At 38.1% G+C, this 25,850-nt stretch overlaps 1 protein-coding gene across 1 annotated transcript in view; it reads left to right on the top strand.

Annotated features, from left to right (window-relative positions):
• LOC110337917 (zinc finger protein 883-like) overlaps positions 1 to 25,181 on the top strand; it is a 28,594-nt gene extending 3,413 nt beyond the window's left edge. The window contains exons 3-7 of the mRNA XM_029532874.1: positions 5,906 to 5,980; positions 7,008 to 7,176; positions 17,232 to 17,314; positions 18,660 to 18,786; positions 19,576 to 25,181. Of these exons, the coding sequence (XP_029388734.1) occupies positions 17,285 to 17,314; positions 18,660 to 18,786; positions 19,576 to 21,455 (2,037 nt within the window). The 5' untranslated portion in view covers positions 5,906 to 5,980; positions 7,008 to 7,176; positions 17,232 to 17,284 and the 3' untranslated portion in view covers positions 21,456 to 25,181. The remainder of the gene's footprint in view (positions 1 to 5,905; positions 5,981 to 7,007; positions 7,177 to 17,231; positions 17,315 to 18,659; positions 18,787 to 19,575) is intronic.
• The last annotated feature ends 669 nt before the right edge of the window (positions 25,182 to 25,850 follow it).

Genomic DNA, 25,850 nt, shown 5'->3' with positions numbered 1-25,850 from the left:
GTTGATGGTGTTGTTCTTCCTAATAGGTTGCAATCTCCTTCAGCACCTTCTTTCCTTCCCCTAACTCTTGCACTGGGGTCCTCGGGCTCAATCCATTGGCTGGCTATAAGTATCTGCATCTGTCTTGGTCATGTATGGGCAGAGCCTCTCAGAGCACATTCATACCAGGCTCCTGTCGGCAAGCATACCTTGGAATCAGCAGTAGTGTCTGTATAAAGGTTTGGTGTCTGCAGATGGAATGGTTCCCAAGGTGGGGCAGTCTCTGAATGGCCTTTCCTTCAGTCTCTGCTCCATATATGTATTACACACACACACACACACACACACACACACACACACACACATATGTGTGTGTGTGTGTGTATATATATATATATATATATATATATATATATATATATATATATATATATATATATATATATATATATATATATATAGTCCCTGTGTTTCCTTTAGACAGGATCAACTCTGGGTTAAAAATTTTGAGATGGATGGGTAACCCCATCCCTCAACTGGGGGCCATGTCTATCTAATGGAGGTGGTCTCTTCACTTTATATCTCCCCACTGTTAGGCATTTTGGATACTGTTTTCCCCATTGGCTCCTGAAAGGTCTCACATCCCAGGAGAATATACCAGGTCTCTTCCCCACCCACCACTGCTACATATTTCTACTGATTCTCCTGACCCTCTGGATTTCTCTCATATCTATTCCCATACCTTATCCTGTCCCCACTCACCAATTTTTTTCCTCCCACCCCCTCCCACTCAGGTCCCTCTCTATCTCTGACTCTTGTGATTATGTTGGTCCCCCTTCTAAATGGGATTGAAGATTTTGGCCTTCCTTTTTGTTAAGCTTCATATGGTATGGTCTGTGAGTTGTATCATGGATATTATGACTTTGGGGGCGAATATCCACTTATCAGTGAGTGTATACAATATATTTCCTTTTGGGTCTGGGTTACCTCACTCAGGATGATATTTTCTAGTTCCATCCATTTGCCTGCAAAATTTGTGATGTCTTCATTTTTAATAGCTGAGTAGTATCCCATTGTGTAAATGTACCACATTTTCTTTTGAGGGACATCTGGGTTGTTTCTAGCTTTTGGCTATTATAAATAAGGCTGCTATGAACATAGTGGAGCATACGTCCTTGTGATATAGTGGAGCATCTTTTGGATATATGCCCAGGAGTGGTATAGCTGAATCTTCAGGTATAACTATTTCCACTTTTCTGAGGAGCCACCAGATTGATTTTGAAAGTAGTTGTACCTGTTTGCAATCCTACCAGCATTGGAGGTGTGTTCCTCTTTCCCCACATCCTTGCCAACCTGTACTCTTGTTTGAGTTTAAGATCTTAGCCATTCTGTTTAGTATTAGGTGACATCTCGGGTCATTTTGATTTGCATTTCCCTGATGATTAAGGATGCTGAGCATTTATTCAAGTGCTTCTCAGCCATTCTGTTGAGAATCCTGTTTAGCTCTGTACCCCATTTTATTAATTGGCTTTAGTTTTTTGGAGTCTAACTTCTTGAGTTCTTTATATATGAAGCATTATGTCATCCTTTTAATAGCAGAGTAATACTCCTTTGTGTAAATGTACCATATTTTCTTTCTTTATTCTTCTTTTGAAAGTTATGCAGGTTGATTCCAGTCTCTGGCTATACGGATAAAGATACAGTGAACATAGTCCTTGAGTAGGTTGGTGTGTCCTTTGGGTATATGCTCTAGAGTGGTATGAGTGGATCTTGAAGTAGTTTGATTACCATCAATTTGAAGAACTGTCACAATGATTTCTTTAGTTTTTGTACAAGATTTCACTCCCTCTAATATTGGAGGAGTGTTTCTATTGCTCCATATCCTCTCCAGCATGAGCTTTTATTGTATTACTAATTTTTGCCTATTCAGACAAGTACAAGATTGGTTTTCAAAGTGACTTTGATTTTCATTTTCCTGAAGGCTAAGGGTGCTGAACATTTTATAAGTGTTTCTTTACTGTTGGAGTTTTCTTCATTTAGAATCCTCTGTTTAGATTTGTAACCCATTTTTAAATTGGATGATTTGATTTTTTTCATGTCTAGTTACTTGAGTTCTTTATATATTTTGGATATTAGTTCTCTATTTGATGTGGAATTGATAAAATCTTTTTCTACTGTCTAGGTTGCTGTTTTGTCCAAGGATGGTGCCCTTTGCTTTAATAGATGCATTTCAGTTTTCTGAGGTCCCATTTATTAATTGTTCTTACTTTTTTCCTTGTGATTTAAAGAATGTCTTCTCCTGTGCCAGTGTGTTCACTTTTCTTTAATACTCTATATTTTGTCAGATTCATCCTGTTTAGTTTTATATTGAGGTCTTTGATCCATTTACACTTGAGTTTTACACTGGGTTATAGGTGAAGGGACCTGCTTAAATGTTCAAACTCCATTTTAACTTTAAGCCCCATTTTATGTTTAACTTGCTCTTAGATTGAGCTCAGTTACTTGAAAAAAAAAAACACCTTAAAATATATTGCTTAAGCTCACAATTACTGTTCATATAAAGTTGAAATCATTTCTGGCTAGTAGAAATGTGCCAAGCTGCAATTTTCAAGTGTCAAAAAATTATGTAACTGCCAAGTTGGGAAATTCCCTACCCAGTGTAAAGGTAATAAGGAAAGGCTTCACCAGCTCAGGACGTTCCACACCCATCCAGTGCATTGGAGATGTGGAGGGTTCAAGCTCGAGCTTGAATAAAGACTCTTTGCTTTTGAATATGTGTTAGATTCCTGGTGGTCAGTGGGGACCCCATGATCTGGACATAACAATAAGTATAGATCCAGTTTCATTCTTCCAGATGCAGACAGACATCCAGTTAGACCAGCACCACTTCTTGAAGATGCTACCTTTTTTCATTTTGTATTTCTGGTGTCTTTGTCGAAAATCAGATGTCCCTATATATTTATGTGTATGCTTCAATTCATTTCACTGATCAATGTGTCTTTTTTTTTGCCAATATTTTGAGGGTTTTATACTGTAGTTTTGATGAAAACTTGAGATTTGTCCCCATAATATTTCATCAGGCCTGAGAGAAGGGGACCGTATTTTTAGGAATTTCCCTAGATGTCCACTGATAGGGCATAGCAGAGAGTGATGAATCCAGTAATGAGTAGACTGGATGCAATAAGTACCCTCCCATTGTTGCTCAGGCAGGTAACTTACTTCGACTCATGGGGTCCCACTCAAAGAAAAGATAGGAAAGGAGTAGACCTAATACATTCATTTTTGCAGCTGCCTTTTGCATTATATCTGTAGAAACTCTTAATTGAGTCAGGATAACTTCCAGCATTATTGGGTCACACCTCTGCCTTTCTATGCTAGGTTCCATGATGCTGCTCCCTAGAATTAACACCCAAAATGATTTCCTTTCTAATAATAAATAGAACTTTCTTTTACCTGATTAGTATATTTGTCTCTATGTGTGCTTAATAATCCCCCAAATTTCTTTTTACAAGTAACATAATGAAATGAGAGATGCTGAAGAACTATACCAGATACTCTAGGCACATGTAATTCTGATCAGGGAGCATCACTCATCATAGTTCACACACATCTTATATTTCCTACTGATTGACTCTGAAAACAATCTGTCTGGACTCTTTTTGTCACATATTGTTATCCAAGAAGAAAACTCTCAATTAATGTACATGAAGAATCTTACTTCTCCCTGGTCGGTGTCCAAACTCAAGGCCCTCTAGTAACGAATATTTTAGAAAAAGTAGCAGAGAGGATGGAAAGACATAATGTCAGTGGGAATCCATCTTACCACAGTCATCATACAAGTCAATATTCAGCTTCCCCACAACTAAATATTCAGCTACATCACCCATGTGGTTATGTACAAGATGGCTATAGTACACTTTTTTCAACATTGAACTAACACCCATAATCGACATGCATACAAACCAGAACAGCAAATAGAATCATAAAGTGTATGCATGACATGTGAATATACAGCTAGCATGTTCTCATTACAATATGGTAACACAATTGATGAGGTTTCTGTTTCTGCCATGGACTGGGCCCAGTCAGCCCCCCTCAATCTGTGGGAATCAGGGTCTGGGACAGATGGGCATAGAGTCGGGGGGGGGGGGGGGGGTGGGGGGGGGGGGGGGGGGGCGGGGGGGTGACAAACCGACACAACACAAGGGAGTGTGGATCTGAATACAATTTGTCAAATAGAGCATCAGACTTTTTACACAGAAGAAAATAGGGAAGTTAGGTGACACACCAGCAAGGTACAATGAGGATGCTTAATGACTCTTAGACAAAACAGAGGAATGTAAACACAAAAGACTGGCAGCAACCAACTGGGATAAAATTCAGTGTTAACAACTGGGATCAAAAGCAGCCTCACCCAAGGTCTGCTTAATCTTAGAAGTCAGGGGCAAGGGCTTCATGCCCTTGCCATAGTTCCTATTCTAGTCTTTTGTATAGTTCACCTCCCCCCTAGGCCATAGTAAATTCCTGTGAATGGGTGTAACTCAGCTATCTATAGTAGTAAGTATCTACTCTGGTTCTTCCTTAGACCACAACCTTCCTTCTTTCTAGATAATGGTAAATTCCTGCTTATGGGAGTAGTTTGCCCTGAGATTCTAACTCTATGTAGTAGATAGTAATGCCTGATTTCTTTCACTATCTTATAATACTACCGTCAAATCTGAGTATCACTGAATAGGCAACATTCTTACTGAATTCAAAGCCCATGGTCGGCTCAAGGACTGCCTAGAATCTAACCTAATATTCAGGGAAGCTGAATATTGACTATCTAATCTAATCTAATCATATTTGCTATATGTCAAATAGAGGCACTTANAATAAAGCAATATTAAGGGAAAGCACACAGATCCTTTTACCAACTAAAGCAAGGACATTGGAGCATTCGTTATACAGGATGCCACGGTTCCAGGAGACTAAGTTTCTGTGAACTTTTCACCTCGGAACAGCGCCCAGGTTTTGGGGGCCTGTCGCGCATGTCACTACTGGAGTGGATGTAGCATGTTTCCTAAAGATTCTGAACAATATGTTTATGAAGAAAGTAGTTCTAAGTATATATGGGATTCTAAGAAAGCACACATAGTTTGAAACCCTTAAAAAGATTCAGCCAGGATTTCAAAATCAACTAAAGTTGTTCTGTAGATAGACCAGCATTGGTGGCCCACTTTGTCACTGTTGGCCCCAATGTTCCCAGGTCAATTGGTTCTGTATGCTTTCTTTCAGTATCCTTGACCTCTCTGGCTCCTTTGATTCTTCCCCTTTTCTATGTAATTCCCCAAGTTCTACATAGTGTTTGGCTCTAGGTCTCATCCTTTGCTGCTGTCAGTTGCTCGGTAAAGCCTCTCAGATGACAGTTATGCAAGGCTCATGTCTGCAAGAATAGCAGAAAAATCCTTAACAGTGTCGTGGATAAATTCACATGGCATACGTCTTGAACTGGGCCAATACTTGTTTAACCTTTCCCTCAATTTCTGAATGGAAGTGGGAGAAACCTGTTTTGGTGGATGAGAAATACTCTCAGGAGGACTAGGAGAATGACTGGAAAATAAAAAGTGGTGGACACTCCAAAACTATTTAAGGAAGAGAAAGGGCTAGGTTTGAAAGGGTTTATGGAAACCATGTGACCAGAAACACATGTGTAGTGAGTGGGTCTATAGGAAAATTCACCTTTCCCTTCCTTTCCTGGTGGAATATCTGGGCTTGGTTCTCCTGGGAAACTTAGAAAATCTCAAACTGCTTCCTGGCTGCAGTTCTGGGAAAGTGATTCACCATAATAGATGGAAGAACTGCAGCCTGGTGGCCCTGGAATCTCTCAGGTCTGAGGAGCTTGGGGGCTGGGAAATGAGCTTGATCAGGGGTGTGTTTTCCACAGAGTGAAGATACTCCCAGGATCTGGAGAGTGACGGAGTGTGGAACCGTGAAAAGCAGCCTGTTTTGGTTGAGCAAGGTTTGCTCCGTAGACCCAATAGAAAACTCTACTAGGGATGGAAGAGTGAGCCACGTTCCCAGATACAGTTGCCTTACACCACAGAGCCCCCAACTTCATAATTCAGGGACTATCAGTCATTCAGACAAAGCCCCAGGCTCCTGGCATTCTAGATGCTTCTCCCCACAGCCATACTGCAAGACAGCCCAGCCCACTATAACAGGGGCTGCTTGTCCCCTCCTCTCTCTCTTAATGTCTTACCTTTCTTACTCTCATCTCTAGCCCTCCTTCTCTCTCTCCCTGCCCCCCTCTGTCCACATGGCTATGGCTGGGCCCTCTCTTTTATCTTCCCTCTTTCTCTCTGCCTTTCTACAATAAAGCTCTAAAACCATAGACCATCTCTGCTCATAAAGGCTTGAGGTACCTGAATGATGGGATAGACTTTCCCTTAAAGGACTCCCTGTGCTCCAGTCATGGACTGGTCAGAAGACTCTTGCCTGCGTGGCAACCACCCAGTGCCCCCTCTCTCCCTGCCCTCTCCTCTCTTTAGCCCCAAGGCTAGCTGAGCCACCCAGCAGGTCCCCACTTTGCTCTCAGCTCTTCTGTAGTGTCCAGTGGTGTCTGGGATGCCCAAGACTGAGAACCTGTTATCTCTTCCTTCCACGAAGCCCAGAGACCTCGGACTGCCCCTTGTCCACCCCCTGCAGTCTGGGGACTGTAGCTTCCCACAGCCAAACACCCACCAGGGCTGTGTGGAAAGTGTGCTGCAGCCCTCTACATCCGCCTGCCCAGAGCACCAAAATTCTGGCAGGATGCCAGTTTTCTCCCACTCCCTTTATTCCCCAACACGTGCTGCCCTACAACAGAGAAAAGAAAAAAGCTGAATAGACTCTATAGAGAAATTAAGGAAGGGAAAGTCCCTGATTTGAAAATGTTTAGAACAACCACATGACCAGAACTGGACTGGGTATAGTGGGAGGGTCTAGAAGAGCTGTTCTAATGATCCAGGCCAGAGAGACAGAAATATCCACCATTCCCTTTTGTACAGGAGCAGCCATGTGATCCCTAACCAGATGTTGGTTACTCTGGCATTGTTCTTTCTAAAATACTGACAACTCTCCTCAGAAGAACTTTCCAGCCTGGTATCCTGAGAGAGTCAGCAGTCAGCAGTGCAGTGGCTGGAACCACAACCTAGCAGCAGCCCTACAACTTCCAAGGTCAGAGATGCTTCAAAGTTTTATAACATTCCCCTTGGGGGGGGGGTCCACCTGGGAGGATGCCAAAGGAAATGATATGTTGGAACCAGTATGTTGAGTGGCAAGCTTGGGGTCAGGTGAATGAAGGAGGGCAAGAAAAATAGAGGCTCCCCCTGTGCTGGAAAATGTCTTCCAAATAAGGGTACAAGACAGTTTGACATAACCAGAAATGAATGACTGAGAGAAATACCCCTGAATATGTAACTGAGTATGCAGTCTGGTAATGCTGGGCCCCTCCCCTGACAACAGATAAACAAGTAGAGGTACAAGTTGTTTGTCTTTTCCTTGATCCATGTTTTCTTTTTGTAGTCTTGTCTGTCTTGGCACTATGTAGAATTTCCAATCTGTGATTGGAAGGGTGAGTATGTGGGGTGTTAATACTATGGAGCAGGAGCAGGAAACCTGCTAAAGAGGGCAGAAATGTGACTCTATGATACTGGACCTGATATTAACTCAATTAAAAGGGTCCATAGACATAATACAGAATGCAATTGCAGACATGAAATGTATCCAGTCTTCTTTCATATCTTTTCTTTGAGTGAGACCCTCTGCACCAAACAAAATTACCTATCTGAATGTGGGTGTGAGGTTACTTACTGAATTCTGGGCAACTCCTTATTGGCTCTATCTCTGAAAAAGTGATACCTTACACATTCTGCTGTGAACTGTCAGTAGACATTTAAGGAAGGTCCAAAACTTAGAGGTCCCTTTTCTCACTCAGACTTGATAAAATGTTGTTTGTCCCATGTCGGGCATTGGGCTATACATAGACAGTCTGGTCTCCAGTCCAGCCTAGGTCTGAACCCCGGAGTGGTGATAATTCACATGGCACAGTAGGCGTTCCCTCATGTCTTCTGGAACTCTAGCTCCTGTCAAAGTTACCACTCCCACAGTTCCCACAGGAGAAGCGTGGCTTTTAGTCACTTAGACAATGTCCCAAGCTTCTGACCTTTAGGCTAAACTCCTCCCAGTTACCTAGCAACAGTAAAGATAACAGCCCACCATCAGAGCGGTTGCTTGGCCCCACCTAGCTCTCTTACTTCACATACTCTTCTTACTCTCCTCACTCCTCTCCTCTCACTCTCCTACTCTCTCTCCCTCTTACTCTCTCTCTTTCTCTCTTACTCTAGCCTTTCTTCTCTCTCTCCTTTTCCCCCTTCTCTTCTTTCTCCCTGCCTTTCTACAATAAAGCTCTAAAGCCATAGAATATCTCTATTCATCAAGTCCCACTGTGCTTGGACAATGGGATAGGATTTCTCCTAATGAGTAGTTTCTAATCTCCCTATAGAAGGCTTTCCTGTGCTCCAGTCAAGGCCCAGATTAAGGACTCTCGCCTGCATGGGAACCTCTCTCCCTCAGCCCTTTCTCCCATAACCCTGGGGCCAAGAGTGTCCCCGGGGGTCCCTGGTTTTGGGGGCTGCCCCTTGTCAACCCCCCTCCCCCGTTGAGTGGGGTCAGTGGCTTAGATGCCTACCTGGTTTCCAGTCGAGGCTAGATCTTGAACCCCAGGAGAACCCCATGGGTGGTAATTCCCACCTACATGGAGTGGCAGGTGTTCAATCATGTCTCCTGGACATCAGGTGCCTGTGAGTAGCCCTTTGCCCAACAGTTCCAATCTTACCAGGAATTAGTTGTGCAGATGAACACAAATGCGTATTCAGCACAAAAGTATTTTCACTGCATTCTTCCCCATTCTTTGACTCTGGCCTTTCTATTTTTCTGTAAAGCATCTACAGGAAGAGGAGCTTTGATCCAGATAATAACTAATCCTGACATCAGGAGTCTGTACAGATGTTTGGAGTTCCCTGGTAGTTATTGAACACTCACTAACAACCTAAATGGCCTAACTCCTACCTTTGCTTCATTATCATTGATAGACCAATGCCACAATTGAGGCACACTAACATTTAATTCTTCGTAAACTAGAAAACAGGACTCTGCTGTAGGTTGTAATTGCTATTTTTGGTTGTCAAGATGAGTACTACTGGAATTAATTCTAACTTAAATGACTGCACACATATGTGAGGGATTTTTCTTGATTCAACTCTGTATAGAACATTAATTCAGTTCTTTTGATGTGGGAATATCCACTTATTCCTATTTCTCTTGCTGTGACTGAAAAGTTTATTCATTCACTGGCATTAGAGCCAGATTCTTTTGGATTGCAATATATTCTACAGCTATTGGAACATCCAGCCTCGCAGACTGAACAATTACTGGGTTCTCTGACTTTACTTTGGTAGACAGAGATATTTTAGACTCGTTAGACAGAAAACTATAAGACACTGTAATAACTGCCCTTCTTGTGTGTGTGCATTGATGTACTGAACTGTAAACCAGGTTCATGCATTCCTTTTCTTTTCTTCATTTAACCACACTAGGTTGACTAATGTCTGAAATGTTCCTTTTTATTTTCATATGACCCATCACAAACTGCTATGTTCTTTCCTATGCAGTTGTAATTAGACTAGGTATACCTGTACAATACAGGATAAAATTCTCATTTCTGTTTCCATTATCTATTCATATCTGCAAAGTCACTACTATTTTTTTAATTTTCACTTTTACTAAATCTATATTCTCATCTCATTCAATAAAATCTGAATATATTTTTCCATCCTTCTGCTTCTCCCAGTTGTGTCCCACCTCCTCTCCTATTGAGATCTGTGCCCTTTCTGTATCTCATTGTAAATGAGCAAGCTTCTGATAGCTAATAACGAAGCATAGCAAAATAACACATATAATAAAAGGAAAAAAAACCATCATATCTGGGATGGACGGGCCAACCAAACAGAACAATAAAAGAGGCCAAAGAGAAGACACAAGCACCACAGTGCCACTCATTCATACATTTAGGGTTTCCATAAAAATAGGAACAGAAAGCTATAGAGTATATGAAGAGAACCTGGTACAGACCTTTGTAGGGCCTGTGAGTGCTGCTTCAATCTGTGAGTATTGATGTAAGCTTTGCTTGGCTGTTTTAAAGGACCTTCTTTTCTAGGTTTTCTGTGTCTCCTTTGTCATGAGGACTCCTTCTGCCTCTTCTTCTTTGTGTTCCCTGAGGTCCGAGGGAATGGAACAGATAGAGACAGCTCATTTAGAGGTGTGTGGTGGCCCAAGTTCTCTCGTTTTTCTTAATAGCTGGCTGTAGGGTTTTTTTTTTTTTGTTGTTGTTGTTGTTGTTCCTATTTGCTGCAATTGGTAAGCTCTCCAGTAAAGAATAAATAAGGAACTGATGTATGAGCATTAGGCATCATTTTATCATTACTTTTCTTTTCTTTATGCCAGTTGTATTTAGGGCTATCTAGTCTTTGGTTGGTGATCACCCAAGCAGTGTGATAGATGGATTCCCTCTCATTGAATGGACCTTAAGTCAAATCAGACATAGGTTGGTTACTCTGATGAGGCTTCTGTCACCATTTCCCTAGCATCTTTACAGGCAGGACTGATTGTAGAACAACCTGCTGTGGTTGAGTTTGTTTTTATGTTATCTCTTTTGCAACCCTGTCAAGTACCTTTCAGTGTCAGACACTAGATCCTGGGGGTTGATTGATGATTCTGTATAGAAACCAACTTAGCCTCTCCATGCATAGTAAATTGTTTGGGTGTTACCTTTACAAGCTACCCTTACTTGTCTAAAATACAATATGGGCTCAGTACCTTGCACCCACATGGAGGTGGACAGACATCCATAACTTAATTTCCAGAGAGATAGAGATGCTGCTAACCTCAATTTACAGCATGTGCAAATACAGAGTACATCATACATGTTAAAAAACACTGGTGCCTATCATGTGAAATTAAAACTCCAAAGAAAAAAATAACAATGAAAGTTCAAAGGAGACATAAGAATGCTTTTGCCATATTTTGTTTCTCTGGAAGGGATTCTACAGCTGTCATTCTCAATCATCCTAAGGCTGTACCACTTTAGTCCTGCAACCTTTATTTCAGTTCCAGGTATGTATATGTGTTTGTGTCTGCATGTGAGCAGACCATTCTGGAAATGAACAGAGGAGGGATGTATCAGTTCTTAACACTATTGGAAATATGTGTTTTTCCAGTGGTCTTAAAAAATCCCTGTGAAAGGGTCATTTAACCCACACTTCACTCCTAGGATCAAACCCCACAGGTTGGGAAAAGCTGTTCTAGAGTCTTCTAAAATGTATTATTTATTACTGTTCATGATAATAATGACACCCCCATTCTTTTCATTTCTTTGTCTTCATATACAAATGATTTTCATTAAGTTTAGCCTCTTGTAAAGTCAGGAAAATTTGTATCTCTAGGTTTATTTTCTGGATCTTCTACCATTGAGAGTTTTTGTAGTTTCTATAGTTTCTATTCTTTAATGATCACATTTGCCCTTTCCTAAAATGGTGTTCTCAGGACTTCAATAAAAATTTCTTAGTATCTCAGAACTGTTTTAAGTCTGTTTTTAATGACTTCCCATTGATATCACCTGTGGCCTTTCAAGCCAATTCTCTTGTTTTCATTGCTATAATTTTAATGGATTTCAAAACCTTGTTTTGTTCTTCTGAAAGTTTTTTTTTAATTCAGTATCTCAAAATCTCATATAGACCTGGTGAAATGACTTGTTTAGAATTTCTACCTCAGAGAAAATCTGTTTTCCATTGTTTTCCTTTATTTGAATGAGAACATGAAAGCTGTCAGTGTTTAGATGTCGCATCTAAATCAGTATCCCATTTATTTTTCTGTTCACATGCATGTTGGTCAATGAATAATTCCCTTTTTATAAGAATGTATTATAATTACTTATTTCATACCGAACCACATATGTAATATAGTTGAATATCATATAGATTGTTACTTCTGTGGTTGTTGAAAATAGCTATGCACTGGCCTTCATGGTAGCAGAAGTAACTTGGATTAAACTGACATACTTTCTCTATTTCCTATGTTTAGTCTGTAGGAATTGTTGTTGTAGAGAACCTTGAATGTGGACCCTGACATAGCAGAGAGTGGATTTCAGTGCAATTAGGTGGACCTTTTTTTGATGCTGTACAGTATCGAGCATTTTTAATATATACTTATTATTCATCGGAACTGTCTTCTAGCACAAGCTTTTCAAATCATATGCTTCTTCATTGAACTCATTATTTACTTGCATCATGCCCCTTTTGTTTATGTTTTGCACATTCTGTACTGTATCATACCATGAATAGCAACATAGTATATCTGCTCTATGGGATTTTTTTTTCATAATTTTGATTTTTACTCTTCTGTATGTTTTAAACTGCTCATACTTTTTATCAGCTAACTCTTCTAGGAATCACAGATTGTGAATCATTAGATAGTGGGAAAGAATGAAGTCCTGTTTATATTTTTTATCTGAATATATACTTTTCCTGTGTCCTTTGATTGACCAGATTGCCTGTTACATAACATACGGTAGTTTAGTGATATTCACATGGTCATTACTATGGTTGTCTTTCCGGATCTGCTGCTATATTGCCTGTATGTCTACCATGCTGAGAGTCCCATGTTCTGGTGATCATTTGGTTCTGTATATATCTCGAGTCACAGTTGGGATAATCTAGGCTCTGCCCTATGTAGCTGGGGATGCTCTGTGTACTCCATGTTCTTTCTTATAAAATTAGTTTGCTCCTGAGTATTTACATGAAAATTCTGTAGTGTATTGTGTGTTTCATAGATAACCTCCCGATTGTTCTGCTAACCCAATCTTTGTGCCCACTTTTGTTGTTTCTTGAAGTTTAAACCAGCCTATATAGATTTCTAATACAGTGAGCATGCACCTATTCTCCATGTGTCACTAGTCATGAGTCCCTGATGAAAGCAGCTTCAGGTTAGGTTTTGAACAGAACTAAATAAACCAACTGTGAGTATTTGTACAAGTAGCAAAGGGTTGTGAGTCAATGGCCTACTCTGATCTGTTTAACCTGTTAGCCAGGATTCCAGTGAATTTTACATATTTTGTTCTCTGTACTTCGCCAAAATTTTAAACAGAAAGCATTCCATTATATAGAAAGCTGATTTTACATTACTACAGTGGTTTTGGAAACTGGGAAAGTAAACATCCAGCTGTGGTCCAAGAAAGAACTTTTTTGTGCAAGGCTGAAACATGGGATAAGCCAATGTGTATATAAAATCTGTTCAGTTAAACAGTGTTTTATATACTTCTGTCACTACTTCCAAACCTTCCCCACTTTATAGCAATCCAAAGTGACATTCTGACTAACTATTTTAAGTTCATGTAATACATTTTACTGAAAAATCTCATATGCAGAAAGTTTTTTTTCTCATGAACAAGATATATCAGAGGTTTCTTATATTCTTGAGAGTATTAGTTTTAGTGATGACAAAGTGGGACTCCAACCAACCTGTTACTGTTCTTTCCTGCTACCTGTCATGGTCCAATGCTACATTAGTTTACAGATATACCATACCAGGCAGCATGGTAATTTGGTACTGGGGGGTCCACATTTGGCTAAGGTCATTGGTGACTCTTCTCCCTCTGTACCTGGTACAGCAATTTTTTGCTCTAGGAGTGCTATGAACAATGAATTTGTGATACTTAAAAATGCTATGGAGAGTTTTAGTGATCTACTGTGTATTCATCCTCATTTTGTTGATATATAAAACACCAAGTTATTTAGAGCTTGGCATTTATGGCTTATGTCAAGGATTATCAGACATGACCTTTCTTATGGAATTTTTATAATTTTTGAAGTTGGGAATTATATTAATTATAATGTGGAATAAGTTGCTCTCATGAATCTACTTATCCTTTTGCATTAAGACTTTTTGCTTTGCTGCTGAACCTGGGTAAGTATCTATCCAATATACGAAGTTATTGTGGCCATAGTGGACACCCATATCTCCTGAGGAGATTGGATTCGTCCCAGATTTGCTTATTTTGTAAAATGTTAAGATTTGGCATTCTAGCTTCTCCTTAGGTATATGTTTCTCCTGTTCTGAGATTTGGGAAAATGTGATAATGAGCAAATATTAAGTTTTTCCATAGGCCTTTTATGGTTGTATGCATAGGTATTTGTTCACTTTGCACTAGTTTCTATTCCCACAAGGAGTTAAAATAAGGATGTACTTTGCCTTTCCTGCAATTTGCTTTTGGTTTGTGATTATTTTTGTATTCTTGTCAGAAACACCAGAATTACTTATTTACACAAGTATAAAAACAAATAACAGTCATTCCTAGCTCGGATCCAGAATAATGAGTTTAAAATAATGCACCACCACCCCATACTTTGTTTTTTCTTTTTTTCTTTTTATTTTCTTTTGTGTGAATGGTTCTTTTGACCTAATGTATTTCTATTGAAAACATGTGTCTGCTTCCTATGAGATCACATGGAGCATTAGATTATCTGACAGGAAAATGAAAAAATGGTTGTGAGTCAGGATATTGGTGCTTATATTCAAACCTAGGTACTCTAGAATATCTGTAACTGCTATTCCCCAGGGCATCATCTTTCCAGCCACTAATTTGCTTTCTTTATGCTAGGCACTCTAGCCAGCTAGTGTGAAATTGAATAGTTTGTGAGTTCCTCAAAACCAAGAAATATGGCCATATTTATGAACATTTTGGTGGGCTCTTGAAGACTTTTAAGCTATAGTCACTGGGATATTATCCTAATTTATATAGAAATCTGATGAATCAAGTTTTTGATTCCTGTGTTCATCAGTATCAAGAAGGCATTTTTCAATCACAAAGGATTCTGCTGGTGTTTTCTGGATATGTATCAAATCACACCATCATTGCAAAATAGAATTGAGTATTTTGCTTTTTGAAGTATATCTGTGCTTCACCTATTTTTACACCTATTTTGTAGTGAGTTCATTTATTATTATCTTTCATTTATTATTGTTGTTGTTCTTCTTGTTGTTGTTCTTGTTATTGTTACATGGGTATGAATATTTGTTTTCATGGACATTTGTGTACCACCCATGTACTATGTATATAGAGGGTAGAAGAGGACATGGAATATCTTGGAAGTAGAGTTATTGTTTTGAGTTGCCATTTGTTTGTTGGTATAGAAGCCCTGTCCTCTGGAAGAACAACTTGTCCTCCTAATCATTATTTGTTATACCCCCCCCATTGATAAGTTAAAGGTATATTAAGTACAGTTGAGAAGAATGTGAGCTTTTGTCTTGGTACAGTGTCAATTCATTAATGTACATTTTTTCTTCTTTCTGAACTAGAAACCAAGATTGAGAAATACACTATTTTGTAGTCATGTGTTTAATCTGTTAAAACTCCTACATGGGAGTGGCAAAGTCTTTTTGAATATTGGTGAGTGAAATGCTGTTCTTACTGAGGTTATATTTCTTAGGGTCTTAATCCAGAAGGTTTTTAGTCATAGTGGCTGCTGAATTATGGTTCATATTGTTCTACTTTCCTTATTTGGGATTGTGCTTCCTTCTTTTTGACTTGATGATTCCTTCCCAGTTCTCTCATAGTCATTATTGATCACGTGAAATTTACTATTACCTTTATCCTCATGGATAATTCATGTCTGACTCTTTTGTGCATATTTTTATCTGTTTAGAATATAAGTAGACCCATGTATGGAAAACATGTCTTATTTTTTTACTACATTCCAATAAACTTCCTAAAAATCAATTTTACTAGTCACCTTTTCTGAATGTACTGTGACAGTTGAAAATTACTTTCTTTCATGGTTTTAAAATGTATCACTCTATGCTCTCCTGACTTCAAAATGTGGGGAAATATTTGTAACTATTGCATTTTCTAAACCTCTGCTCGTATTAAAGAATAGAAGACAGTTGGAAGACAGATGCATGTTGTTCCAGCACTTAGATGTAAGAACAGCAGAATTTGTCTGGCAAATTATCCCAGGAAATAGTAGAAGAAAATGCAGTAGTCTCCTACAAATCAGGAGTCCCAGTGCCTGAACAATATACATAGGTATTTGAAGCAGATCTTGATAAAATAAGTGATAGTGACCTTTCATTGGAAGTCTCAATAGTTCAGAAAGATGTCTATTCAGAAGTCGCTCAGTATTTTAGGAACTGTGACTTCTGGATTTTAATATAGAAGCCCTGGACTTCATAGTGGATGCATGTAAAAGGGTTATTCATCACATCCCAGAATGACCTCTTGTTCAGCATCCATGGAATGAGAAATATACCTTTCCAGTTAAAGACAGGGTCAGAATTAAGGCAGGGAACACATTTTGTTCCAATATTTAATATTTCTGAAATTAAAATACCGCATCACTGGAGTAGGAAGTATTGATGGGTTTGCTGCTATATTTGACATTATTCAGCTTGTATGTTGCAAGCAAGGATCATGAAGACATATGCCCTGTAAAATATGATTATTTCCCTTGAAATTTTATATAATGCTATGCTAATAATTTCTTAACATACCGATGCTTGCCATAAATCCTCTCTGCATGAAATTTTATATACTGTAAATTCCTGACAGCATTATATTTTTTCCTGGCTCTCAAATGTCTGTTTTGAATATCTTATAGTTTTGAGTGAATTTTCAATCACATTCACTAGTAATTACCCCGATTTTTTCACTCATCATGGTTGTTAGAATCTTTGTGGTATAATATTCTAATACAGTATTTACTTTTTCTGTTTTCTTTGATGTTATGGCCATAACAAAGCTCCTGGAGTTTACTTTCATCCATCCTCCCTTGTTCTACCACTTATAATTTGAAGTGTGGACTTTCCACCTTGAACTCCCAAGAGAGCTTGCATGGTTACCCTCGTTACTTTCTGTCCTTTCCCTCCTTATGCAAAATTTTATCCCAATCATCCCTGTTGTATTTCATGTATGTCTTGAGGCAGGTCTTTTGTGGGTAGACTGGGTTTTATTTATTCATAATTAAAGCTGCCCTTATATATTCCACATGAAATATATCATTCCAGGCTCTTCTATCTATGACAATGTTGACAAGATTCCTGATCACTTTAGTTTGCTGGACAATATTTTGGCATTGTCCATGGGGAGTTTTACTAATTTTGACTATGTGAAATTTTGTCAGGAATTCCAGTCTTTGTCCCTAAGACAGAAACTCAGAGCAAAGCAACAACAAGAATGACTGCTTCTCTGGTAAATATACCCCAGGTTAGTCGCATATCCACATGTCTTTGAAAATTGTATGTCTTATTGAACACATTGAAAACTTTAATTATCTATATCTGGTAATGTTATCTAAAGTATTTATGTTCTGTGATTTATCTTCATTTTCATTTCTTATAATCAAAATGATTATAGTACCACATTGTTCTAGTATACTTTCCCTTTATATTATACCATGAATACATAAATTTCCTTAGACTTAAGGCATGCAATTCTGGAATGGAATCTAATGTAGTGGACACTCAATGAATATAATTTACAATTTTGACATCAAACAGGCATGTGTTCTTTTATATGATTGAAGAAGAAAGGTCTTCTCTGCCATATAAATTACATTTCAGGAGTGATCAGTTACTTAGGAAAAAGCTTGTGACTTTGCATCTGTATATACATGGATAATGACATCACTGAGCAATATGTTGAAGAATAGAATTTATGATAGAGTAGTATTAGAATTTTGCATTCCTTGTTTTACTTATTTTTTTCTAAAACGTTTGCAGCATTGTACCTAGGCCCCAAAATATCAACTGAGAAGGTCAGAACAAACTGCTGAAAAAAATTGACCTAGTGTCCACATCTGAGCAAGGTTGACACTGTAGAATTTTGAGGCATAGTGTTGCTCATAATTACTTGACCATGTGTGATATGACACTTGGATTTTGTGAATTCATCAAGGAATAATCCTACACCTAGACCTCAAATGTGTATAATACATTCTTTAAAAGTTTGCTGATTGTGAGACTATTTTGCTATCCTGTGTCATAGACTGAAATGACACAAAAGACTATGTCTAGATTAGCAAACATCTCTAAATGAAATTAAACTTCAATTTTGTTTTATGTATTTTGGTACATTTTCCTGACTCTATGCGTATGTGCTTTGTAGTCTTCTCACATGTTGAGAGAAGAAGAGAGCATTAGATCTCATAGAACTAGGTTTCGTATTCTGTTTTATATTGCCATGATGGTTCTGTCAAACAAATTACATATTTGAGTACTTTAAAAGACATTATAGAATCTAATCTGCAAAGAGAATTTTTAAATGGACTGATGGAGGCAAATCTATTCTTTGTTGCTCAGTTTTAGAAAATATCAGCAAAGTCATAAATAGCAGAGATATGAATATGTACACTGTACTATGTCATTCTGTATATCATCTATAGAAGCTTAACTTCTTACACGTATCTATGGCCCTACTAGAAAACTGTTGTCTTTAAATATTTGCCATGACTCATCTATATCTCAAACTATATCTTATTCTTTGGGTCTTTGTTAAATAGGAAATATTTTTGTCCAACATCACATGGTTAATTGGTAATTTTCTATTACAGGGTCTGTTAACATTCAGAGATGTGGCTGTGGAGTTCTCAATGGAAGAATGGGAATGTCTCAACTGTTCTCAGAGGGCACTGTATACAGATGTGATGACGGAGAATTACAATAACCTATTGTTTTTGGGTGAGAATACTTTTCTTGTAGAATTCCAAATTAATCCTTTCAATTTACATCTTTTGTAGAGGGAAACTCTGAAATATCTAGAGATTTACAGAATAATGAATAGTAATAAGTACTTTATCCTGTATAGTATCTCTAACCCTTTTACCTAGTTTTCAGTCAAAACTCTAAAGTTCTAAGAATATTGCACATTTATAGAAAGGAAGTATATTGTTTTATATGTAATAATTGGAATTTTAAAATTTTGCCATTGCTTTTCAGTGTTCACCCATTTCTGAATTTTAAAATGCAAAATATTTTATATATAACAGGATTTGTTTTTCTGAGAATTTTGTTTTTATGTATTTATGTACCTTTTGGCATGTGCTCTCTATGTTTACTACTGTTACACCATATCCTTTTTCCTAGCACTTTGTAAGCAGAAGGAAGTATATTGGCATGGTGAGTTCCATGCCTATGTGAATTACATAATAAATTCCTAGTTGACCTTGTTAATATGATCATTCATATAGTTGCTATCTCAAAATTATTTTTGCTTGATCACCTCTTTTTCCTACCTTCTGCAAAGGACAGTGTTTAAATGAGAATTAGAAGGTTCTTATTTTTCAGTCATTTGGTATAGATCAAATTTGAGATTCTTCTGATCATCCATTTAATGACTGTGAAAGAGAAAGGACATTTTTCCTTTAGAGTGGCTAATTTACTTTTCTTTGTGAACTTAAAGAAATATCCATGTATTACTCATGTATTAATCTCTTTCTTCCCTAATTACACATTTTTTTTTTTTGCCAGAGAATTATCTTAACTTTGAGAAGGTTTTGGATCAAGGAACAAAGCATACTGTCCACAATCATATGTTTATCCAAGAAAAGTCTTACAAATGTAATGAGCCTGTCAAAGTGATTCATGAATCCTCCCAAAGTACACACTCCAGAACAAAACATAAAGATGAATCTGTCAAAGTATTAAACCTAAACAAAAACAAAATTGGGAAGACTGGAGTTGAACCATGCAAATTCAAAGACTCTGTGAACTGCTTGAATGTGTGTTCCATCATTAGTCAAAATGGAAGAATCCATATAGGAGAGAAAGAACCTAACGGTACAGATCATGAAAATCTGTTTGACTCAAAACATAAACTCATGCTGAAACAAAGTAACAGTAGTGGAAAAAGACCACACAATTGCAGGGAATGTAGGAAATGCTTCAACATGTACTCAGGTTTCAGTAGACATCAGAGAGCACATACTAGAGGGAAATCCTATAAATGTACACACTGTAGTGAATCCTTTCTTCATTTGTCACAGCTCAAACTACATTACAAAATTCATTACAGACAATATCCTTGCAAATGTGGTAAATGCTTTTATCATATATCAGGCTTCAAAAAACATGAGAGGATCCACCCTGGTGGGAATACTTACAAATGCAGTGATTGTGGCAAATCTTTTATCTACTACTCACAAATAAGAAAACATCAGAGAAGTCACACAGGAGAGAAACCTTACAAATGTAATGAATGTGAGAAATGCTTTCCCCAGAAATATCAACTTACAGTTCATCAGAGAATTCACACAGGAGATAAACCTTACAAATGTAGTGAATGTGACATGTCTTTTATCAAGAATTCCAATCTTAGAAGTCATCAACGAATTCATACAGGAGAGAAACCTTATGAATGTAGTGAATGTCACAAATGCTTTACCCAAAAATGCAGTCTTGTTATTCATCTGAGAATTCATACAGGAGATAAACCTTACAAATGTATTGAATGTGACAAATGCTTTACTGCAAAAAGCAGTCTTAGAAGTCATCAGAGAATTCATGCAGGACGGAAACCTTATAAATGTATTGAGTGTGACAAATGCTTTAACCACAAAAGCAGTCTTAGTATTCATCTCAGAATTCATACAGGAGAGAAACCTTACAAATGTAGTACATGTGACAAATGGTTTACTCGGAAAAGAAGTCTTGTTATTCATCAAAGAATTCACACAGATGAAAAACCTTACCAATGTAGTGAATGTGAAAAGTGCTTTACTGAGAAAGGCAGTCTTAGAAGTCATCAGAGAACTCATACCGGAGAGAAACCTTATAAATGTAGTGAATGTGACAAATGCTTTGCCCAGAAATACCAACTTACAATTCATCAGAGAATTCATACAGGAGAGAAACCTTACAAATGTAGTGAATGCAAAAAATGCTTTACTGAAAGAGGAAGTCTCAGAAGTCATCAAATAATTCATACAGGAGAGAAACCTTTCAAATGTAGTGAATGTGGCAAATCCTTTACCCTGAAATGCCTTCTTACAGTTCATCAGAGAATTCATACAGGAGAGAAACCTTACAAATGTAATGAATGTGGAAAATGGTTTACTGAGAAAGGCAGTCTTAGAAGACATCAAACAATTCACACAGGAGAGAAACCTTACAAATGTAGTGAATGTGACAGATGCTTTACCCAAAAAAGTAGTCTAAGAAGTCATCAGAGAATTCATACAGGAGAGAAACCTTACAAATGTAGTAAATGTGACAAATGCTTTACCAAGAAATCCCAACTTACAGTTCATCAAAGAATTCATACAGGAGAGAAACCTTACAAATGTAGTGAATGTGAGAAATGTTTCAGCTACAAACGTGCCCTTATATGTCATCAGAGAATTCATACATGAAATAAACCTTACAAACGCAGTGAATGCCACAAGTCCTTTACTGAAAAGGGCAGTATTAGAAGCCATGACAGAATTCATACATAGAAGAAACCTTACAAAAGTAATGAATGTGACAAATGCTTTATTGATAAAGTCACTTGTAGAAGTCATCAAGGAATTGATGCAGGAAAAATACCTTACAGGTGCAGTACATGTGGAAAATATGTTACCCACAAATATGGTCTTATGATTTGTGGAAGAATCCATTCAACAGAGAAACCTTATAAATATAGTAAATGTGACAAGGTAAAAGCTTCAAGTAAAAGCTCTCTTAGAAAACATCAGAAAAATCATACAGGAGAGAAACATTACCGGTGAGGTGAATGGGACAAATTCTTTATCCAGAAAGACAGTCTTAGATATCATCAAAGTGTTCATACATGAGAGAAACACTATGTGATTGTCTGTACATGCTTGATACGGGAAGTGGCACTATTAGGATATGTGGACCTGTTGGAGTATTTGTAGCCTTCTGAAGCAGTTCTGTTACTCTGGGCATGACCTTTAATACACTCATCATAGCTGCCTAGAAGCCAGTCTTCTCCTGTTTGCCTTCAGAACAAAAAGTAGAACTCTCAGCTGCTCAAGCGCCAGGTCTGTTGATATACTGCCTAGCTCTCTCCTTGATGATAAGGGATTAAACCTCTGAACTTATTAGCCAGCCCCAGTTAAATCTTGTCCTTTTTAAGAGTTGCCTTGGTTATGGAGTGTGTTTTACAGCAGTAAGACCCTAACTAATATATATTGCAAATGCCACGAATGTGTCAGATTCTTTACCTGGAAAAGTCATCTCACAATTCACCAGATAATTCATACAAGAAAGAAAACTTACAAACGTAATGAATGTGGCAAATGTTTTACATTTAAAGACAATCTTAGAAAACATCAGATAATACATAAAGAAGAGAAACCTCATGAATAAAAGGAATATTGAACATTCTTTATCAGGCAAGACTGTATTAGAACTCAGCAGAGAATCGTAAGAGAAACCTTACAAATGTAATGAATATGACAAATCTTTATTTTAAAAGGTGTCTTCAAATTCATCTGAGAATTGATAGAGGAAAGAAATTTTACACATTCTGTGAGTGTGACAAATCCATTCCTGAGAAAAACCATCTGAAAGGCAGAGTATTCATTCAGAAGAGGAACCTTACAAATGTAGTTAATGTGACAAATCTTTTGCCCTTAAACCTATCTTAGAATCCCTTAGAGAAATCATACAGGAGACAAACCTTACAAATGAACTGAACAATCTATTGAAAAGAAAGACAATTTTAGAACTTGTCAGAAATAAATACAGGAGAGAAAATAGGCAAATTGAGTGATTGTGAAGAATTTGTTAACCAAAAAAGACCATCTCAGAACTCATCCAAGAATACATACACAAGAGAAACCTTGTAAATGTAGGAAAGAGTGAAATTGTTTGGTGCTGGCTAATCTCTTAGAATATGTCAGAGATCATATTAAAATGAAATGTATGAAGATTATTTGTGCCTGTATTTCAGAACTAAGAATGCATTCAAAAATTAGTAATGGGTCCTTCCAGTCTGAGCCAGTGCCCTGAGCAGAACTTGGGCACTAGCTCTGCATCCAGTCCTACAACATCCAGAAACTTCTCTCCCAGGTGCTCTAACATACCCAGGATTATTGGTGAGGAGGCCACAACTTCTGCTCCATCACCAGGAGTAACTGGGACCCTTGAGATTTAAGGACACAGGAACACCATCCCACCCCCCAGATACTGGCACAGGTTCTTTCTGGTCTGAGCTGCTACCCTGAACAGACATTGGTTGCTAGCTCTGCACCTAGTCCCACAACACCTAGAGAAAGCTTGACTCGAAGGTACTCTAACATGCACAGGATCATAGAACAAGTCAGGAGCTTGATCACAACAGAATTTCAGGACCCCAGAGGCAGGTTGACTTCCAGGATCTCTGTCAAACCCAGGATCACAGAATCACAGGATCAGAGACAGCTGGACTCTGAGGAGTTCTGACACAATCAGGATCATCGGAGGGACAGGCTTCAGTGAGAGACAACAAGGGCATGTAGCACAAGAGATAACCAGATGGCTAGAGGCAAGTGCAAGAACATAAGTAACAGAAACCAAGTCTATATGGTATCATCAGAACCCAGTTCTCCCACCATACCAAGTCCTGAATGCCCTACCACACAGGAAAAGCAAGATTCAGATTTAAAATCACTTCTCATGATGATAGAGGACTTTAAGCTGGACATAAATAGCTCCCCTAAATATAGGGAGCAATCCATTAAGTGGCACTCTTGTTCCTTCAGGTTCCTGCCCTCCTTAAGTTTGGGCCTTCACTGCCTTTGATAATGATCTGTGACATGGAAGTGTGAGTGAAATAAACCCATTCCTCCTGAGTTGCAGCAATACCAACCCTAATGAAAACAAATTGGTACCAGGATCCTGAGATATTGTGGTGACAGATTTGACCATGTTTGGGGGAGGAGTATAGAACAACTTTGGACAGTTGTGTGAAGAACCTATGGTGTCTGGTTAGCTGGAGCTGAGGAATCAGGTATGATCAATAGGAAACCAGAACCACTAAAGTGAAAGCATTGCTTTGCTGGAACAATTGATGCTGAGTAGCTGGAACTGCAAATGTAGCTGTGATTGAAATGTAAGAGGTCAACATCAAAGGGGTAAACACTTCTGGGAAGTATTTTCTCAACGTCAGTACATGCAATTTGTATTCAGAGGTGGCCAAGGTTGTACCTCAAGCTGCCAGCCAAACATACTGTAAGAGTCACCCATGTGGTACTGGTTTTGAAGACATAAAGGGATTGTACAGAGCATCTAAGACTGATCACAGAGAAGCCAGCAGAGGCCATTGGTGAAAGTGCATCAAGAGTACCGATGGATTGAAGGGGTCCTGGAGAAAATTTGAGAGTTTGCAACATGAAAAGAGCCTATGAGAGGGTACTGGTGTGAGCACAGACCAGTTGCAGTAGAGGGCCCCAAAATTTTAGAGATGTACCATAGAATGACTACCAAGTACAGCAGTAGCTGTAGAGTGGAACCCACGAAAGTGTAGAAGACAAGCTGTGTGTTCTGTAGAAGGCAGAGCTGGATAAGTGACCTAAGCCACTTGGAAGAAACAAATGAAAAATCCTGTGGACCTGGGTAAAATCTTGTGAAACTTCCAGGGAGTAAAGCCTACCTAGCAGAAATAGTCCACTTGGAGTGTCCTTTAAGGCAGGAACATAATAATTCAAACCAGCATTTTCACTCAAAGATACTTTTACACCTTATCTTCAATAATGGACTCAGTTGGTGGCTTAGCATGGACCTCCGATATTGGTACTTTGGATTTGTCAGGAACAATAGAATCAAGCAGCCTTGGTGAAGACTCTAGATGAAAACAATGTTGAAAGGTGGGAAGAACGTCTTTAGAGGAAAATAAAATAGAATGTAGGGGTGGAAGGACCACACTGAATAAGAACGGATGGAGTAAGAACTCTTCTGATGTTCCATGTTTTGTATGAAATACTCAAAGAATTTTCCCCATTTAGTATTATGTTGGCTATTGGTTTGTCATATATAGTCTATATTGTTCTGAGATATGTTCCTTCTTTAACTCATTACTTCAGTGATTTTATTATGATCATGTTGAACTTTGTCAAATACCTTTTACATCTATTAAATGATCATATAATTTCTGTCCTTGAGTTTGCTTACTCTGAATATTATATTTTTAAATTACATGTATTCGGCTATCCTTAGAAGGAAACCAACCTGGTTGTAATGGTTGTAAGGGTTCTGGAATTCAGTTTATAGAGGGTCTTTTTAGTTTTTAATACATGTGTTTATTTAGGTATGTAAAAAGTCAAAAGTAAAAGAACAAATAGCAAGTTACTGACAGATTCAGTTCCAGTACAAGGGACATTTTCTGATCTGATTCAAACATGATACTTTATGTTCTTACATATGGATAAGGAAAGGCATTGCTCTGAAACTTCTTCTATGCAGTTTCTTACTACATTCATGAAGGTTTTGCCCTATTAACAGTTATTTCTGGGCTGGAGAGATGGTTCAGCTGGTAAGAGCACCGACTGCTCTTCCAGAGGTCCTGAGTTCAAATCCCAGCAACCACATGGTGGCTCACAACCATCCATAATGGGATCCAATGCCCTCTTCCAGTGTGTCTGAAGACAGCAACAGTGTACTCACATACATGAAGTAAATAAAAAAATCTAAAAAAAAGAAAAGCAGTTATTTCCTAAGTTCTACTCTTCCAAAAACATAGTAATAGCTGTTTCAGTATCTCACTTTTTCTTTCATTTTTGAGAGATTATAAAATTATTACCTAATTTCTCCCCTTTCTTATA

This window comes from Mus pahari, chromosome 21, assembly GCF_900095145.1.
Source record: "Mus pahari chromosome 21, PAHARI_EIJ_v1.1, whole genome shotgun sequence".
Lineage (NCBI taxonomy): Eukaryota > Metazoa > Chordata > Mammalia > Rodentia > Muridae > Mus > Mus pahari.
This window is presented reverse-complemented; position numbering and strand designations above follow the sequence as displayed.